This window comes from Sinocyclocheilus anshuiensis, unplaced genomic scaffold, assembly GCF_001515605.1.
Source record: "Sinocyclocheilus anshuiensis isolate Anshui unplaced genomic scaffold, SAMN03320099.WGS_v1.1 scaffold569, whole genome shotgun sequence".
NCBI classification, from domain to species: Eukaryota; Metazoa; Chordata; class Actinopteri; order Cypriniformes; family Cyprinidae; genus Sinocyclocheilus; species Sinocyclocheilus anshuiensis.
In genome coordinates this window covers 1,265,742-1,278,677 of record NW_015536511.1, presented here as the reverse complement: position 1 = coordinate 1,278,677, position 12,936 = coordinate 1,265,742, and the positions used below count along the sequence as shown (strand labels likewise).

General features: G+C 39.0%; 1 protein-coding gene across 2 annotated transcripts in view; it reads right to left on the bottom strand.

Annotated features, from left to right (window-relative positions):
* Positions 1–12,936, bottom strand: part of cntn5 (contactin 5) — a 377,750-nt gene that overhangs the window by 176,243 nt on the left and 188,571 nt on the right. For both annotated transcript variants that reach the window (XM_016490714.1, XM_016490721.1), the window contains exon 3: positions 2,658–2,861. In XM_016490714.1, the coding sequence (XP_016346200.1) occupies positions 2,658–2,861 (204 nt within the window). The remainder of the gene's footprint in view (positions 1–2,657; positions 2,862–12,936) is intronic.

The following is a 12,936-nucleotide window of genomic DNA, read 5'->3' as shown; positions in this document are numbered from 1 at the left end:
AACGAGGGCTTCCCCAAAAGGACGTCATCCAAACATCATTCCGGTGCTAGATCAACAGCCAATCAGCAACGGAATCCCCTCCAGTAGCCACGAGGAACAACTCAGCTTCTCAGATTTCAGCAAAACGCAAGTACAAACAAATCTTACAGCTGCTGAAATGGGTGCTGAACTGGTGAATTGAGTTAAGCAGTAAAGATAAGAAAATATCTGCTTTGTGATTCTCTCGGGTTGAATTTAAAACCACTCGTGGAAACGAGTGTTAGAACCAAGAAAACTTCATGCAACTCCGTTAACTCATTCCTTCATTCTTCTGAAGCTGTATATGTATATGTGTGTGTGTGTGTGTATGTGTGTTTTAGCTTAGTTTTAATGTAATCTAGAATAGCCAATAAATTCGTTTTCATTTATAAAGAATCATTGTCTGGTGTCGTATAACTTTAAAGTCAAACATTGCCAAGATCCTTGCTACCTAGCTCGTAGCTTACTTATCAAAGAACGTATTATCCTGTGGCCAAGGAAAATGCACAGTCAGATTAAGATACACGGACATTAACGGCTCACTGGCGACCGTTGATAAGGTGTAAACTATTGAAATTTGAAATCAGTTCTAATCAGGTGGATGTCGAATTTTCAGATTCGAGTCCATTCAAAACCTGAGCTAGAAATAAAATTAATGATTAATTCCCTTATAGAATTAATGAGTTAAATTCCTTACAGTACAACACAGCTGAGAATTACTGTAGTGTATGTGAAGAAGATGTTGTATCTATCTGTCTGCGGTGCTGCGCAGCTTGTCGGAGGCAGCTTGTAGTCTCAGTATGGGGCAACGTTGAGTGTTTTATGATTTAGCAGCTTGATAATGTCACAGAAATCAGTCATCTCAGAAGCGCTCTGTGATCCGTCAGCCTCACCGGGAGAACAGCAGCCCTGCGTAACCCCCATGAGCTCTTCTGCATTACAATTCCACGACAACCTGAAGAGTGCGGGTTACACAGAGAGGACACATCTCACTGACAATTACTCTGTCCTCACGGTGTGGCGTAGGAAGCGGCACACACCTCATTTACGTGACGGCTCTGTTCTGGCTCCCCTGTCGTCTCCTGGATGACCCCTAAACCGATGGAGTGTGGTGATCCGGAAAAAGTTGGCGGTAATGACTGCATCATCTCAAATAAGACAGTTCCTGTGACCCCATTCTGACCCAATCAGACTAATTCATCTGTTCCCACTGAACCACGAACGCATTGTTAAACACTTCCTGATAACCAAGTACTACATAATCGTGATAACCTCTTCAATTGTTTGGTGACTTTGGTGAATCTATTGGCTAAAAGCAAATCTATTAAATAAAAAAAAAAATTATAAAAATAAATACATTCTTACATAAATTCAAGGTTACTCAGCTCAAATCTGGTTTCTCAGCTCAAATTTGGTCTCAAAAGTCTGGTCTCAGCTCCAGGCTTGCTTAGTCTACCCACATTTCCATTCATTTTTGATGTTTTCTATACAACCATTCACAGATATTGCTGCACTGCTTTTTGAATGCATAAATTTCTCTTCCAATCTATTGCTCATTTTAGATTTACCTGCTTCCAAACAACATAAAACACGGACATGGTTGTTTTATATGTCTGTCAGACGTCTCTTCCTCTCTAAGTGGGCAGAAAAAGGGGCAAAATGGACATGCAAGTCAGAACTCTGGCTTTGTGAGAAATGGCTATTGATCATCTTTAACCAAATACAAACCATGTAAAACTAGCCAAGCAACCACCTTAATGTGGCTTTACCTGAACTGTTTGGTTAACGGGTCCTGTGTCAAAAACACTTGATCCAAAGCGCGAACAAATGTCCTTCAAATAACCTAAACAGTCAACAGCTGCAGAATAATTTGTTTCTGAAGTTACAACAAATAGATTCATATACGATGAACCAACAGGAACCCTGACATCACTTATTTTATTTGTAAAGGTCTCTTTTATAATGCAGCTTTCTCGTTCACTTGTGAAATATATATTTCTCCCAGTGACAACAGCATCCATCAGTTGTCAGGCTGACGGAAGGCTGGGAATTTGGGAAGTGCAGCGATGTTTCAATGATCCCTGTTCAATTTCTGTTTGGCCGGGGTCCCCGACAACTCTAACTGAATAGAGACATGATTCATTGGTGAGAGGTCTAGGTCGCTTTCAATGTTACACAAGACTCCAACACACAGTCCTTGCTTGTTAGGCCCCAGAAACTCAAATCAGGTCCTAAATGCTGGTTAGTGCTGGTCTGGGGCAGGTCTAGCATGTGGACCATCAAAACCCAACTGGAAAAGCTGTTGGACCAAGGTAGTCTTGAAAGTGTCGACCTTGCAGAGTCCAAAACACACTTTATTCGGTTGACTAGCAATGATCTTTGCAACAAGATGAGAAAGATGACTGTTGAGTGTGATTTTGAACCGTGGTCCAAAGCTCAGAACAAAAAAGGCATATTTAAGTCAACTCATTATTTGAGCCACTCACTGTGAGGTCAAACTTCTAAAGTTAGTTAGAAGTAAAACAAGAACTCATTCGCTCCAGTATGATGATAACACAGACCTGTGAGAGTGAGTTTGTAAGTGCTCAGCATGCGTCTGTGAATTGGCATGGGATTGTGCGATTCAGCCTCATTCTCACCTTCGCTCCTGTAGTCCTCCTGTGAGCTGAGGGCCGAGTATCTGTTTCTGGAGAACGGAGGCCAGTCCTGGCTAGACGATCCCACTCCATGGTTGTTCCTTAACCTCATCCTGGAGTTGAGTGAGGAGGATGAGGAACTGTCTGCTTTCATCCGCAGCACTGCAGCATATGACACAGGTCTCCCGGCAACGGCTCTAGCAAAATCTGAAAATAAGACAGAGAGGGCTGTTACATCTAACAATTTAGACTCATAATGCCAGGCTCTAAGATATACTTGCATGGATTGCTATTGCTCATGTTTAGGGTAAAGGATTTGAACAAACTTTTAGACCTACGGTACGTATTAAACTTCGGCACTTTACTGATTTCAGCAATGTTTTTGTTAAATAACTCTCACTGTACAAGTAAATTGTGTGTGATGTAAAGCCAAAGCTCATGATTTAGGTGCTCACACAATACGGGTCCGATCGTCAAGCTGCGACTTGACTACTCAAATTATATGTGTAAAATAAACATGTGGCAACCCGGAACTGTGGAGCCTCCATCGCTCCCATCCATACCACACATCGTGTCACCATGGTTTAATTTCTGCTTTTGCGTAGGCACAAAGAGGGAAAAAAATATTGAGTTTAGAGCAATCTGTTTGTTGCTCTGCTTCAACAGTGTGATACCCGCATTGAGGGGCGACCAAAATGACTTACATGTCAGAACTTCATCTGATTGGCAGTCCTGGGAAGTTAATTGTCTCTCGTTACAACAACACAACAAATGACACGCACCAAAGTTGAAATTCAGCCCAACTAAAAATAAGAGTCGTACAACTCAGAAATCTGTTCAAAATCAGACAAAAACTGCACAGTGGCTTAACTCATCCCACACATGTGCTACATACATGAAAGATTCCTCAAACCATGCGGTGTGCTAAGGAGTGTGTGAAAGCAGTCAGACTTGCAATTTTTATTTGGTGGACAAGACATAGATATAAAAATCCTACAGAAACTGAACGAGGGAATAAAATATCAGAATATCCAGAGATTTGAGTGTTGACTCATCATCAAATCTGGCATTGCTCTAGAAACATCTCAGAACATCTTAGCAAATAATTTCTTCTGAAAATGTAAATATCCAATTACTGCAGTAACAAACTCAGTCATTTTAGAATATTGACATTGTTTTATTGCTTTTCCAAGTTTTGTTACCGTGTAATTATACATTTAAGTACTGAGTAATATTAATTAACTACATGTACTTACTACATGGTTATGATTAGGGTTTGGCTTAGGGTTACTTGCGTGTAATTATGCATTGCAATTACAAATCTAATTTATTGGTATTATAATAGTAAGTTCATGTAATGTGTAACAAGGAAGCTTTAAAAAATAAAGTGTTACCATTTTTTTAAATAAATAAATTGAACTTCTGTAGTGTATTACATGTTTATATTTATATATAAAGTAATTACCAATTTTATTAATTTATTTATTCACTGGAACAACTGATCTGCCAGATAGGGTTAATTTATGCAAGTCTTTTTTTTTATCTGAAAGACAAATGCGCAATTGAGAAACAAAGGAAAAGAAAGGTTGACAGTTTGACACCTTGTTCTTATGTTGTTGCTTTTTTCTCATCACGGGAAAATTAGAGTTGCAAAAAGGTATATGTGTCATGAACATTGCCATGTTCTATTGCAAATGCCACTCACACAGAGTGAAATTACTTCTCTATTATATCACGTCAATCAATGCTGTGGATTTACAATTGCTACAAATGATTCTAAATTGCCCATTTGTGTTAAAAACAGTGCCAAAAGAGGAAGGACTTATTGAATATCCTAATGAAATAGTCATTATACACCTGCTGAAATCTCCTCATTCTGATGTTTGCCAATTAGAACTTTAGCAAAGTGACTAAGCTCCAATGCACCAAGCCATCTGACTAAACTCACAGATGTGACACTCAGTAATGAGGACAACCCCACAAATGACAACTGAAATGCTTCATTCTTCGCATGGCACGGAATCGTTTATAGACCGTCTCGCCCGGAGAGAGGGGAAGTAACCTCTAGAAATTAAACCCGCCCAAATCATGGATCTGTGTTTGTGCAGAGATGCACTTGAGGAAAAAAGTGAGCTGACATTTATGAGGTCCTAATTAAAGACAGGCCTTTTAATACTTACAAAATATGACCTTTGCTGTCCTGAACCTTTAGAATATAGCTTCAAAACTGGAGACTGAAAACTACACTGAGGGCTCCTTTTCTCACATAGAAGAACAAAACGTGTCTCAAATGTGCATGCATCCCTATTCAGGCAGAAAAAAAAATCCCACAAAGAAATGTTACTCCCAGCTTTCAGATGCTTAAAGAAGAGAGGAAACTGATCCAAAAATGGCAGACAGGTGTCTAGACAGTTGCTTACACAGAAATCAACAGAAAAAGCGTCCATATAGAAATAAATATAGGCAGTTACCGAATTTGATGGATAGAAAGATGAATAGATGGATGGCTGGCTGAATGCTTGATGGACAGGCAAGCGGTGAGAATTGTGTGAAAGAGACAGGCAGGAGAGGGAGGAGTAGAAAAATCCCGACAGACAGATCCAGCACTTTACATCCATGTGAAAGAGGATCTCATGGGCTTGTTACTATGTTGGGAGCTTTAAATCGTAGCATATGAAATGCACTTGATTAAACATTCATGGAATACCTTTAAAAACTTCAACAGAAGCATGTAGGATTGTGTACGACATTCGATTTGACTGTTTCTGAGGTGATTTATTGTGGATTTTGAACTTTTTAAGACCTGCTTGATTTCGTGGAATTAAGCTTTGAAGTCGAAGACATTTTTAATTATGGATGGACTGTGCTTTTTTCGGGATCTGAGCAAAACAAACCATCTTGGGATGACTAAGAAAAGGCAAGAAAATGGCTAAGGGATTTGAACAGCAGAAAACTGTGGCATAGTCACTCCTGTCGTGAGAGGGTGAATGTGAAAGAATCTGAACTGCTAAAAAAAAGGGGATTTCGGACTAGTTTTCCTACTTTTGGTATTTTAATTGCATCTCAATTTCTCAAATCTATGGAATTTTACAGACGTTGTGTGAGAAAAGCAGAGCAAATTACCTACTGCTTTTCAGAACTCAATGGAACTCAGTGGTTTTCTGAGAAAGTTAATCCTATCCAAGTGTTAATGTCTGATATTGTATTACCCTTAACATTTCTGCTTGTGTGTTTTGATCTACCTGAGCTACCGTTTGCGCACTAATCTTCCACATACTCTACTGTTCAATATTACAGAGGCTCTGAAGGGATATGGTGATGCTAAATGAAATAAGCTGAGAGGAAAATATATGTTTTAAAACGTTAGCATTCCCCTGAGAAACACAAATGTTTTACATCCAAATACAAAGTTTCTAAGGGTAATGCAATACTTTTGTGAAAGAACGCAAATGTTTTGCAAGCAAATATAACGTTTCTCAGGCAGTCTAATACGTTTGTCACAGTTTTGGTTACCGTATTGGCCCGAATATAAGACGACCCTGATTATAAGACGACCCCCCTTTTTCCAGATGTACCTTTTAGAAAAAGGCTTTTTAAAAACCAAATCTTGTTTTTTCTCAGTAAAACACATTTTGTCTTCAATTATTTTCATATTGCATATTTTTCCTATTTTAATTTTTGTTTTGAAAGTATGGTAAAAACTGGTGAACTGTACCAACAATCACATTTAAAAAATTAAACACTTTTTGATATACCATTAAAAAAACAAAAAACAGGTAGCCCATCTGAATTAGGACATTTAGGCTATCCATCTAATAGTAGCCTACCAAAATCTTATTAACAGTAGAAGTTAAATCTTACTGTAGTCTTCAAATCTGGGTACTGTCTTACGTTTTAAAATCACAAAGGGAGTTTGGTCGAGATCTTTACAACACTCATTTACATATTTCATGGCACACTCGTTTTATGCGTATTTGGCGCCAGCTATTGTTGTGGGTGTATTATTGACATGTCAAAGTCTAGACCCTGAATATAAGATGACCGCGTTTTTTCAGATGTATTTCCAAGAAAAAAACATTGTCTTATATTCGGGTCAATACGGTAATTTGGACTGAGGCCATGTCCACACATACATGGGTATTTCTATAAACTGAGTTTTTGCTTCATCCGTTAAAAAAAAAAAAATCCCCGTCCACATGAAAACACAAAAGCATGCTATGAAGCACTGTCAAGAGCATGCCAAGCCAACAGGTGGCGATATAATCTCAACCGTAAAGCCATGTTGGCCAATCAGAAGCCTGAAATAGTTTCCAGTAGGCGGAGATGTCACAAGCCAAACGTCACAAGCCAAAATCTCCGGTTTCGCTGTCTACACGATAACACTGCAACCGGAGTTTTTGAAAATCTTCACCCTGGCAGCAGTTTTCAAAAATGTTTGGTTTCAGTAACCTGGTGCTGCGAAAGTTTTTGAAAATCTTCACCCTGGCAGCAGTTTTCAAAAATGTTTGGTTTCAGTAACCTGGTGCTGCGAACGGCCAAACCGCATAGAAAAAGCTGTGGTTTTGAAAATACCCGCGTTCGTGTGGACAGGGCCTGAGTTTGCATCGTTTTCTCTAAGTTGTTGTCATGGTTTCTGATTGAAAGCGCATAGAAAAAGCTGTGGTTTTGAAAATACCCACGTTCGTGTGGACAGGGCCTGAGTTTGCACCGTTTTATCTAAATTGTTGTCATGGTTTCTGATTCAAGTTCGTCATTATGTTCAGGTGTGTCTTGTTAATTATCCTTGTTTTGTCTGTGTATTTAAGTTCCTGTCTGTTTAGTGTGAGTTTGTCAGGTATTGTCAACGTCGATGTACTGTATATGTGTCTTTCCAGCCCTGCTTGTGTGGATTACCTTATGTGGCTTATATTAAAGACTGTTAAACCTTCGCTTTCATCTTTGTGCATATTCATCTACACACCGTTCTTGACAACTTTTTTGAGAGAACACTCCCCCCCCCATTACCATGTCCCCCTTAATAATAAAAAATAATAATAAAATAAATAAATAAAAAATGAACAGGTAAATAAATAAATAAATAATAAAAGCATGGCCCAATTGCGAAAACTGACTCAGCATCAGGTATGATATACCTTTCTAGACTTTTCAACACTTATGTGGGTTTATTATAAGCAGAAAAGCAGCAAAAAAAAAAAAAAAACTAATTGTAACACCTGTTTACAAAGACAGGTAGGATTTACAAAGACAGTTTAGATTTAGGTTCTATTTCGGTTATTTTTTCTCTAACATCCACGTTTTCCAGAGCTTTCTGCAAAACGTCTCTTTCTATAGTTCAACCCATTCGCCTTCTCTCTGGCTAACTTTTTTCTCTAGGGTGGAGCTACCGATCATCTCCGGATCAGCTGATCCGTGGATCGTCATCTTCAATCCGTTATTTAATTGGGTAAGATTTACGGCAACATATTTCTATTACATTTGTATGAACAATGTAATTTCAATTTTATTTTATTGAAATAAAATTTTCTTGGACAGCTAAGAATTTGGCTATTTATTTCCCTGCATTGTGGTTATCAATTATGCCTTACTTTGACCTGGGCTACATCATACTCCTACTTCTGTAATAAACACAGAGATGTTCCAGTCCGAATAGGGCTAAATATGGAGGTGCCCAATCCTGTTCCTTAAGGTCCACCTTCCTGGTAAGCTCAGTTCCAACCCTAATCAAACAAACTTAAACAAGATTTTCAGAAACACTACATAACTGCAGATAGGTGTGTTGGAGAGAGCTTGGAACTGAACTCTGCAGGAAGGTAGTTCACCCAGAACTGGAATGGGCACCCCGTTCCAAGAAATAATTGGTTGTTTTGAAGGGATGGGCAACTTCAGTACTGGAGAGACACTGTCCTACAGAGTTTATCTCTGTCCTTAATCAAACACACCTGCCTGTAATTTTCAAGTATTCCTGAAGACTTTGGTTAGATATTCAGCTGTGTTTGATCTGAACTATACAGGACATTGGTGTTTTGATGGTGGTTGAGGATGCAGTTTAACACTCTCATAGGTGTTTAACTGGTGACTATTGCAAATGCCATAGCCTATGATTCACTTAATTTTCATACTCCTCAAACTGTTCAGTGACCCCTCATGCCCTATGGATAAGGGCATTGTTCACTCCCATCAGGACAGAAATGTATCATCATAGGATAACGATGATCACTCAGAACAGCTTTGCATTGATTTGCAGTGACCCTGGGACAAGTGGACCCAGACCACACCACACTGTAAAAAATCCAATTAACAAAATGTTGGAAGGGCAAAAATATTTAAGTTGAGCTAATTTTCTTGCTTGGGCTTAGTTGAGAGGATATATTATATTAAGTATACACAAATATATTAAAAAAAAAACAATGAATGAAGGGTTATTTTCAAATCCAGTCAACATTCAGAATGTCAGTGTTTGACTAAACTAATAAAAATTAATCCAGCCAACACTGAGATCATTCTGCCCATGCACGAGCCTGAGTGACTTCGTGGGAGAAACAGCAGCGCCATCTTGTCAAGTTCACGCGTCAGGTAAGTGCCACTATAAATGTTATTTTTTAAAAATAAATTTATCGACAAAAACGTACAGCATATCCGATGTTTTTGAGTGGATATTTAGAAGTGTTTTATAAGTCATATGTCCGAAGAAAAATTAATATTCATGTTAAGTGTTTGTCAAGTTAATGCATCAGGTAAGTGGCACTGAATACATATTTGTAACGTACTTAGTCTGAATTTATCAAAACTAGTATATTAAAAAGGTGTAAACGTATTATTTAAAACATATTTATACACAAACATACAACATATAAAAAACTTTGAATAAGCGTTGTATGAATATGTCTGAGGGAAATGAGCTGTTTAAGTTAAAGGAACATGGTCTTTCTTATTGTTTAACCCATAAAACACTTAATATCAAAAGCTGTGTTACTATAATGATTTTTAGGTTTAATTTTGGCGTGTTGTATGATATTTTTGTATTTCCATGAAGTGACAAGATGGCATGAAGAGATTGCTCGGCCTTTCTCTTTTATAAGCCATCGGTGCTTAATACGACGGAATATGTAATGTAAACCACAGTAATGCGCTTATTTGATGTTAACATTGGCGTGTTGAATGGGTTTTTGTGTGTGCAAACTTTTGCAATTGTCTAAATGGTGTTTCTGGTCTCGTGAATATCACTTCGGAAGAGGAGTTCGCTGTTCCAACAGAAAATTAACAACTGAATCCTTTCACAAGGCTGTTATCAAAGCAGACTGCGTCTCAGTCAGTTCCCTAGGTAGTGAATCACTAGATCGTGCACACGAGTCCCTGCACTGGTAAAGAGACCATGGCTTAGTAAACACTGGGACAATTGATCAAACAATTAGTAAAACGTTACTACTGGTATTTATCAACAACAGGCAGGACCGTTATATTTTGATATTATTTTTATGCTGTTTAAGGTAGCCCTATAATAATAATGTACATGTTCTGTTACAAATCCTTGCAACAAATTTACATTTAATCATTTAGCAGATGCTTTTATCCAAAAGCGACTTACAAATGAGGAGAACAATATCAGACGTCAGACGAACGAGAGAGCAACAGTATACAAGTGCTGTGACAAGTCTCAGTTAGTCTAGCACATAGCTAGGGTTTTAACTTAATAGAATGGCTTAGAACAGAACAGAATAGAATAGATTAAGCAAGTGATAGTATTAGTTCGTCAGGTGCTGGTGAAAAAGATGTGTCTTTAGACATTTTTTGAAAATGGCCAAACACTCAGCTGTTCGAATTCAGATAGGGAGGTCATTCCACCAGCTGGGCACAGTCCATGAAAAGGTCCGTGATAGTGATTCTGTGCCTCTTTTGGATGGCACCACAAGACGTCGTTCACTTGCAGAACGCAATCTTCTGTAAGGCGCATAAGTTTGAACTAGCGAGTTTAGGTATATTGGTGCAGCACCAGTTGTTGTCTTGTAGGCAAACATCAGTACCTTGAATTTGATACGAGACAGTTGCAGAGGCTTGATAGTACATGTGGGAAGGCCCGCCAAGAGAGCATTACAATAGTCCTGTCTGGAGAGAACAAGAGCTTTGACAAGGAGTTGTGCAGCTTGCTCTGATAGGAAGAGTCTAATCTTCCTAATGTTGTATAAGGCAAATCTGCAGGACCGGGCCGTTGTAGCAATATGGTCTGTGAAGCTTAACTGATCATCGATCACAACTCCAAGGTTCCTGTTTGTCCTGGAAGGAGTTATGCTTGAGGAACCCAGCTGTATAGAGAAGTTGTGATGAAGTGCTGGGTTGGCTGAAACCACAAGCAGTTCTGTCTTAGCATTGTTGAGTTGAAGGTACCAGCTACCGTCGGATCATCTGGTTGGAATGAGAAGTAGAGTTGAGTGTCATCAGCATAGCAGTGATAAGAAAAGTCATGCTTCTGAATGACAGATCCTAATGACGACATGCAGATGGAGAAGAGAAGAGGTCCAAGCACTGAGCCTTGAGGAACCCCTGTAGCAGGAAGTTGTGACTTAGAAACCTCACCCCTCCAAGACACCCTGAAAGACCTACCTGAGAGGTAAGACTTGAACCATTGGAGTGCAGATCCTGAGATGCCCATCTTTATGAGGGTGGACAGGAGGATCTGGTGGTTAACTGTGTCAAAAGCAGCAGAAAGATCCAGCGAGATGAGTACTAAGGATTTTGAAGCTGCTCTTGCCAGTCTCAGGGCTTCAGTAACCGAGAGCAGGGCAGTCTCAGTTGAGTGGCCGCTTTTGAAGCCAGATTGGTTGTTGTCCAGGAGGTTGATCTGTGCAAGGAACATAGAGAGTTGGTTGAACACAACTCACTCAAGTGTCTTTGCAATGAACAGAAGAAGGTCTGTAGTTTTCTAAAAGTGCTGGATAGGGTTTCTTAAGCAGTGGGGTTACCCGAGCTTGCTTAAATGCAGTGGGAAATGTACCCGTGTGAAGAGAAGTGTTGATGATGTGAGTAAGCGCAGGTATGACTGAAGAAGAAATGGCCTGAAGTATGCGAATGAAATTAACACAGTCAACATCAATGCTCCCTGTGTTGTGCAATGGATTGAGATTTTGTTTGTGTGTGTGCCTAAAAAAATGGTTGCAGCTTCTGTTTCATCACAAATTTAATTAACTGATATTACATTTTAAATTATTTAAAAGGCATCATTTCATTTTTTTAGATAAATTGTACTTTTATTTATTCATCTGGGTGTGGCCAAAGGTTTCATTGATGCTTTGTCATCGTTGCAAGTTTTCAGATGCTGGCCAGTCAGTTCTCCCAAGGCACCAAACACTGCTATGTGTCCAGACCACTCCACTGCAACTACATAGTGTGTGTGTACTTTCAAGACTAAGACTTAAGATAATATGTGTAAATGTTTAGAGTGTTTACTACAATTAAAATGTGCTTTATTGTTCTCAGTGGCATCTACGCTAATATGAGACTGTCTCATTCTTATTCCGAGCTCACCATAGCCACCAGATCCAGTCTGTATCCAGATCAGTTAGTCACTGCAGTCACCCGGATCCAGTCCGCATGCAGTCCAGATAGTGGATCAGCACCTAGAGATGACCTCTACAGCCCTGAATGTCAGAGGAGCCAATGACAACTAGATGAGCCCCAGAGACAGATCCCCTCTGAAGACCTCGTCATCTAGACGGCCATCGGGACAAGACCACAGGAACCAGACCAGTTCTCTGCACAATCTGACTTTGCTGCAGCCTGCAAATAAACTGCTGGTTTCGTCTGGCCAGAGAAGAACTATGGAGTTTTGGTTCCTTCGACACATGATTTTTCTGTTTAATACTGTAAAGCTGCTTTGACACAATCTGTACTGTAAAAAGCGCTATATAAATACAGTGGCTGGAGTTTACTTGACTCAGTTCAATTGAATTGTAACACCTGGTTCATTTATTTTTTCTGACTTCTGCCTTATTTTAAAGATGTAATTGTGAACAGTAGTAATATTTGTAAATGTTTGTTTGCAAACATTTTATTTAACTTGTTTAGTCTTTTTTTTAAGTTCATTAAACAAATGTTTAAAATAAATGTTGCAGTTGTATTACAAATGTAATGTTTGACAACTGGAGCACTTTAAAGGGATAGTTCACCCAAAAATGGAAATTTGCTGTTATTTTATTGACCCTCAGGCCATCCCAGATGTCAGTGACTTTTTTTCTTCAGTAGAACAGTAAAGAAGATTTTTATCTGAAACGGTGATCCTTGGCGATTT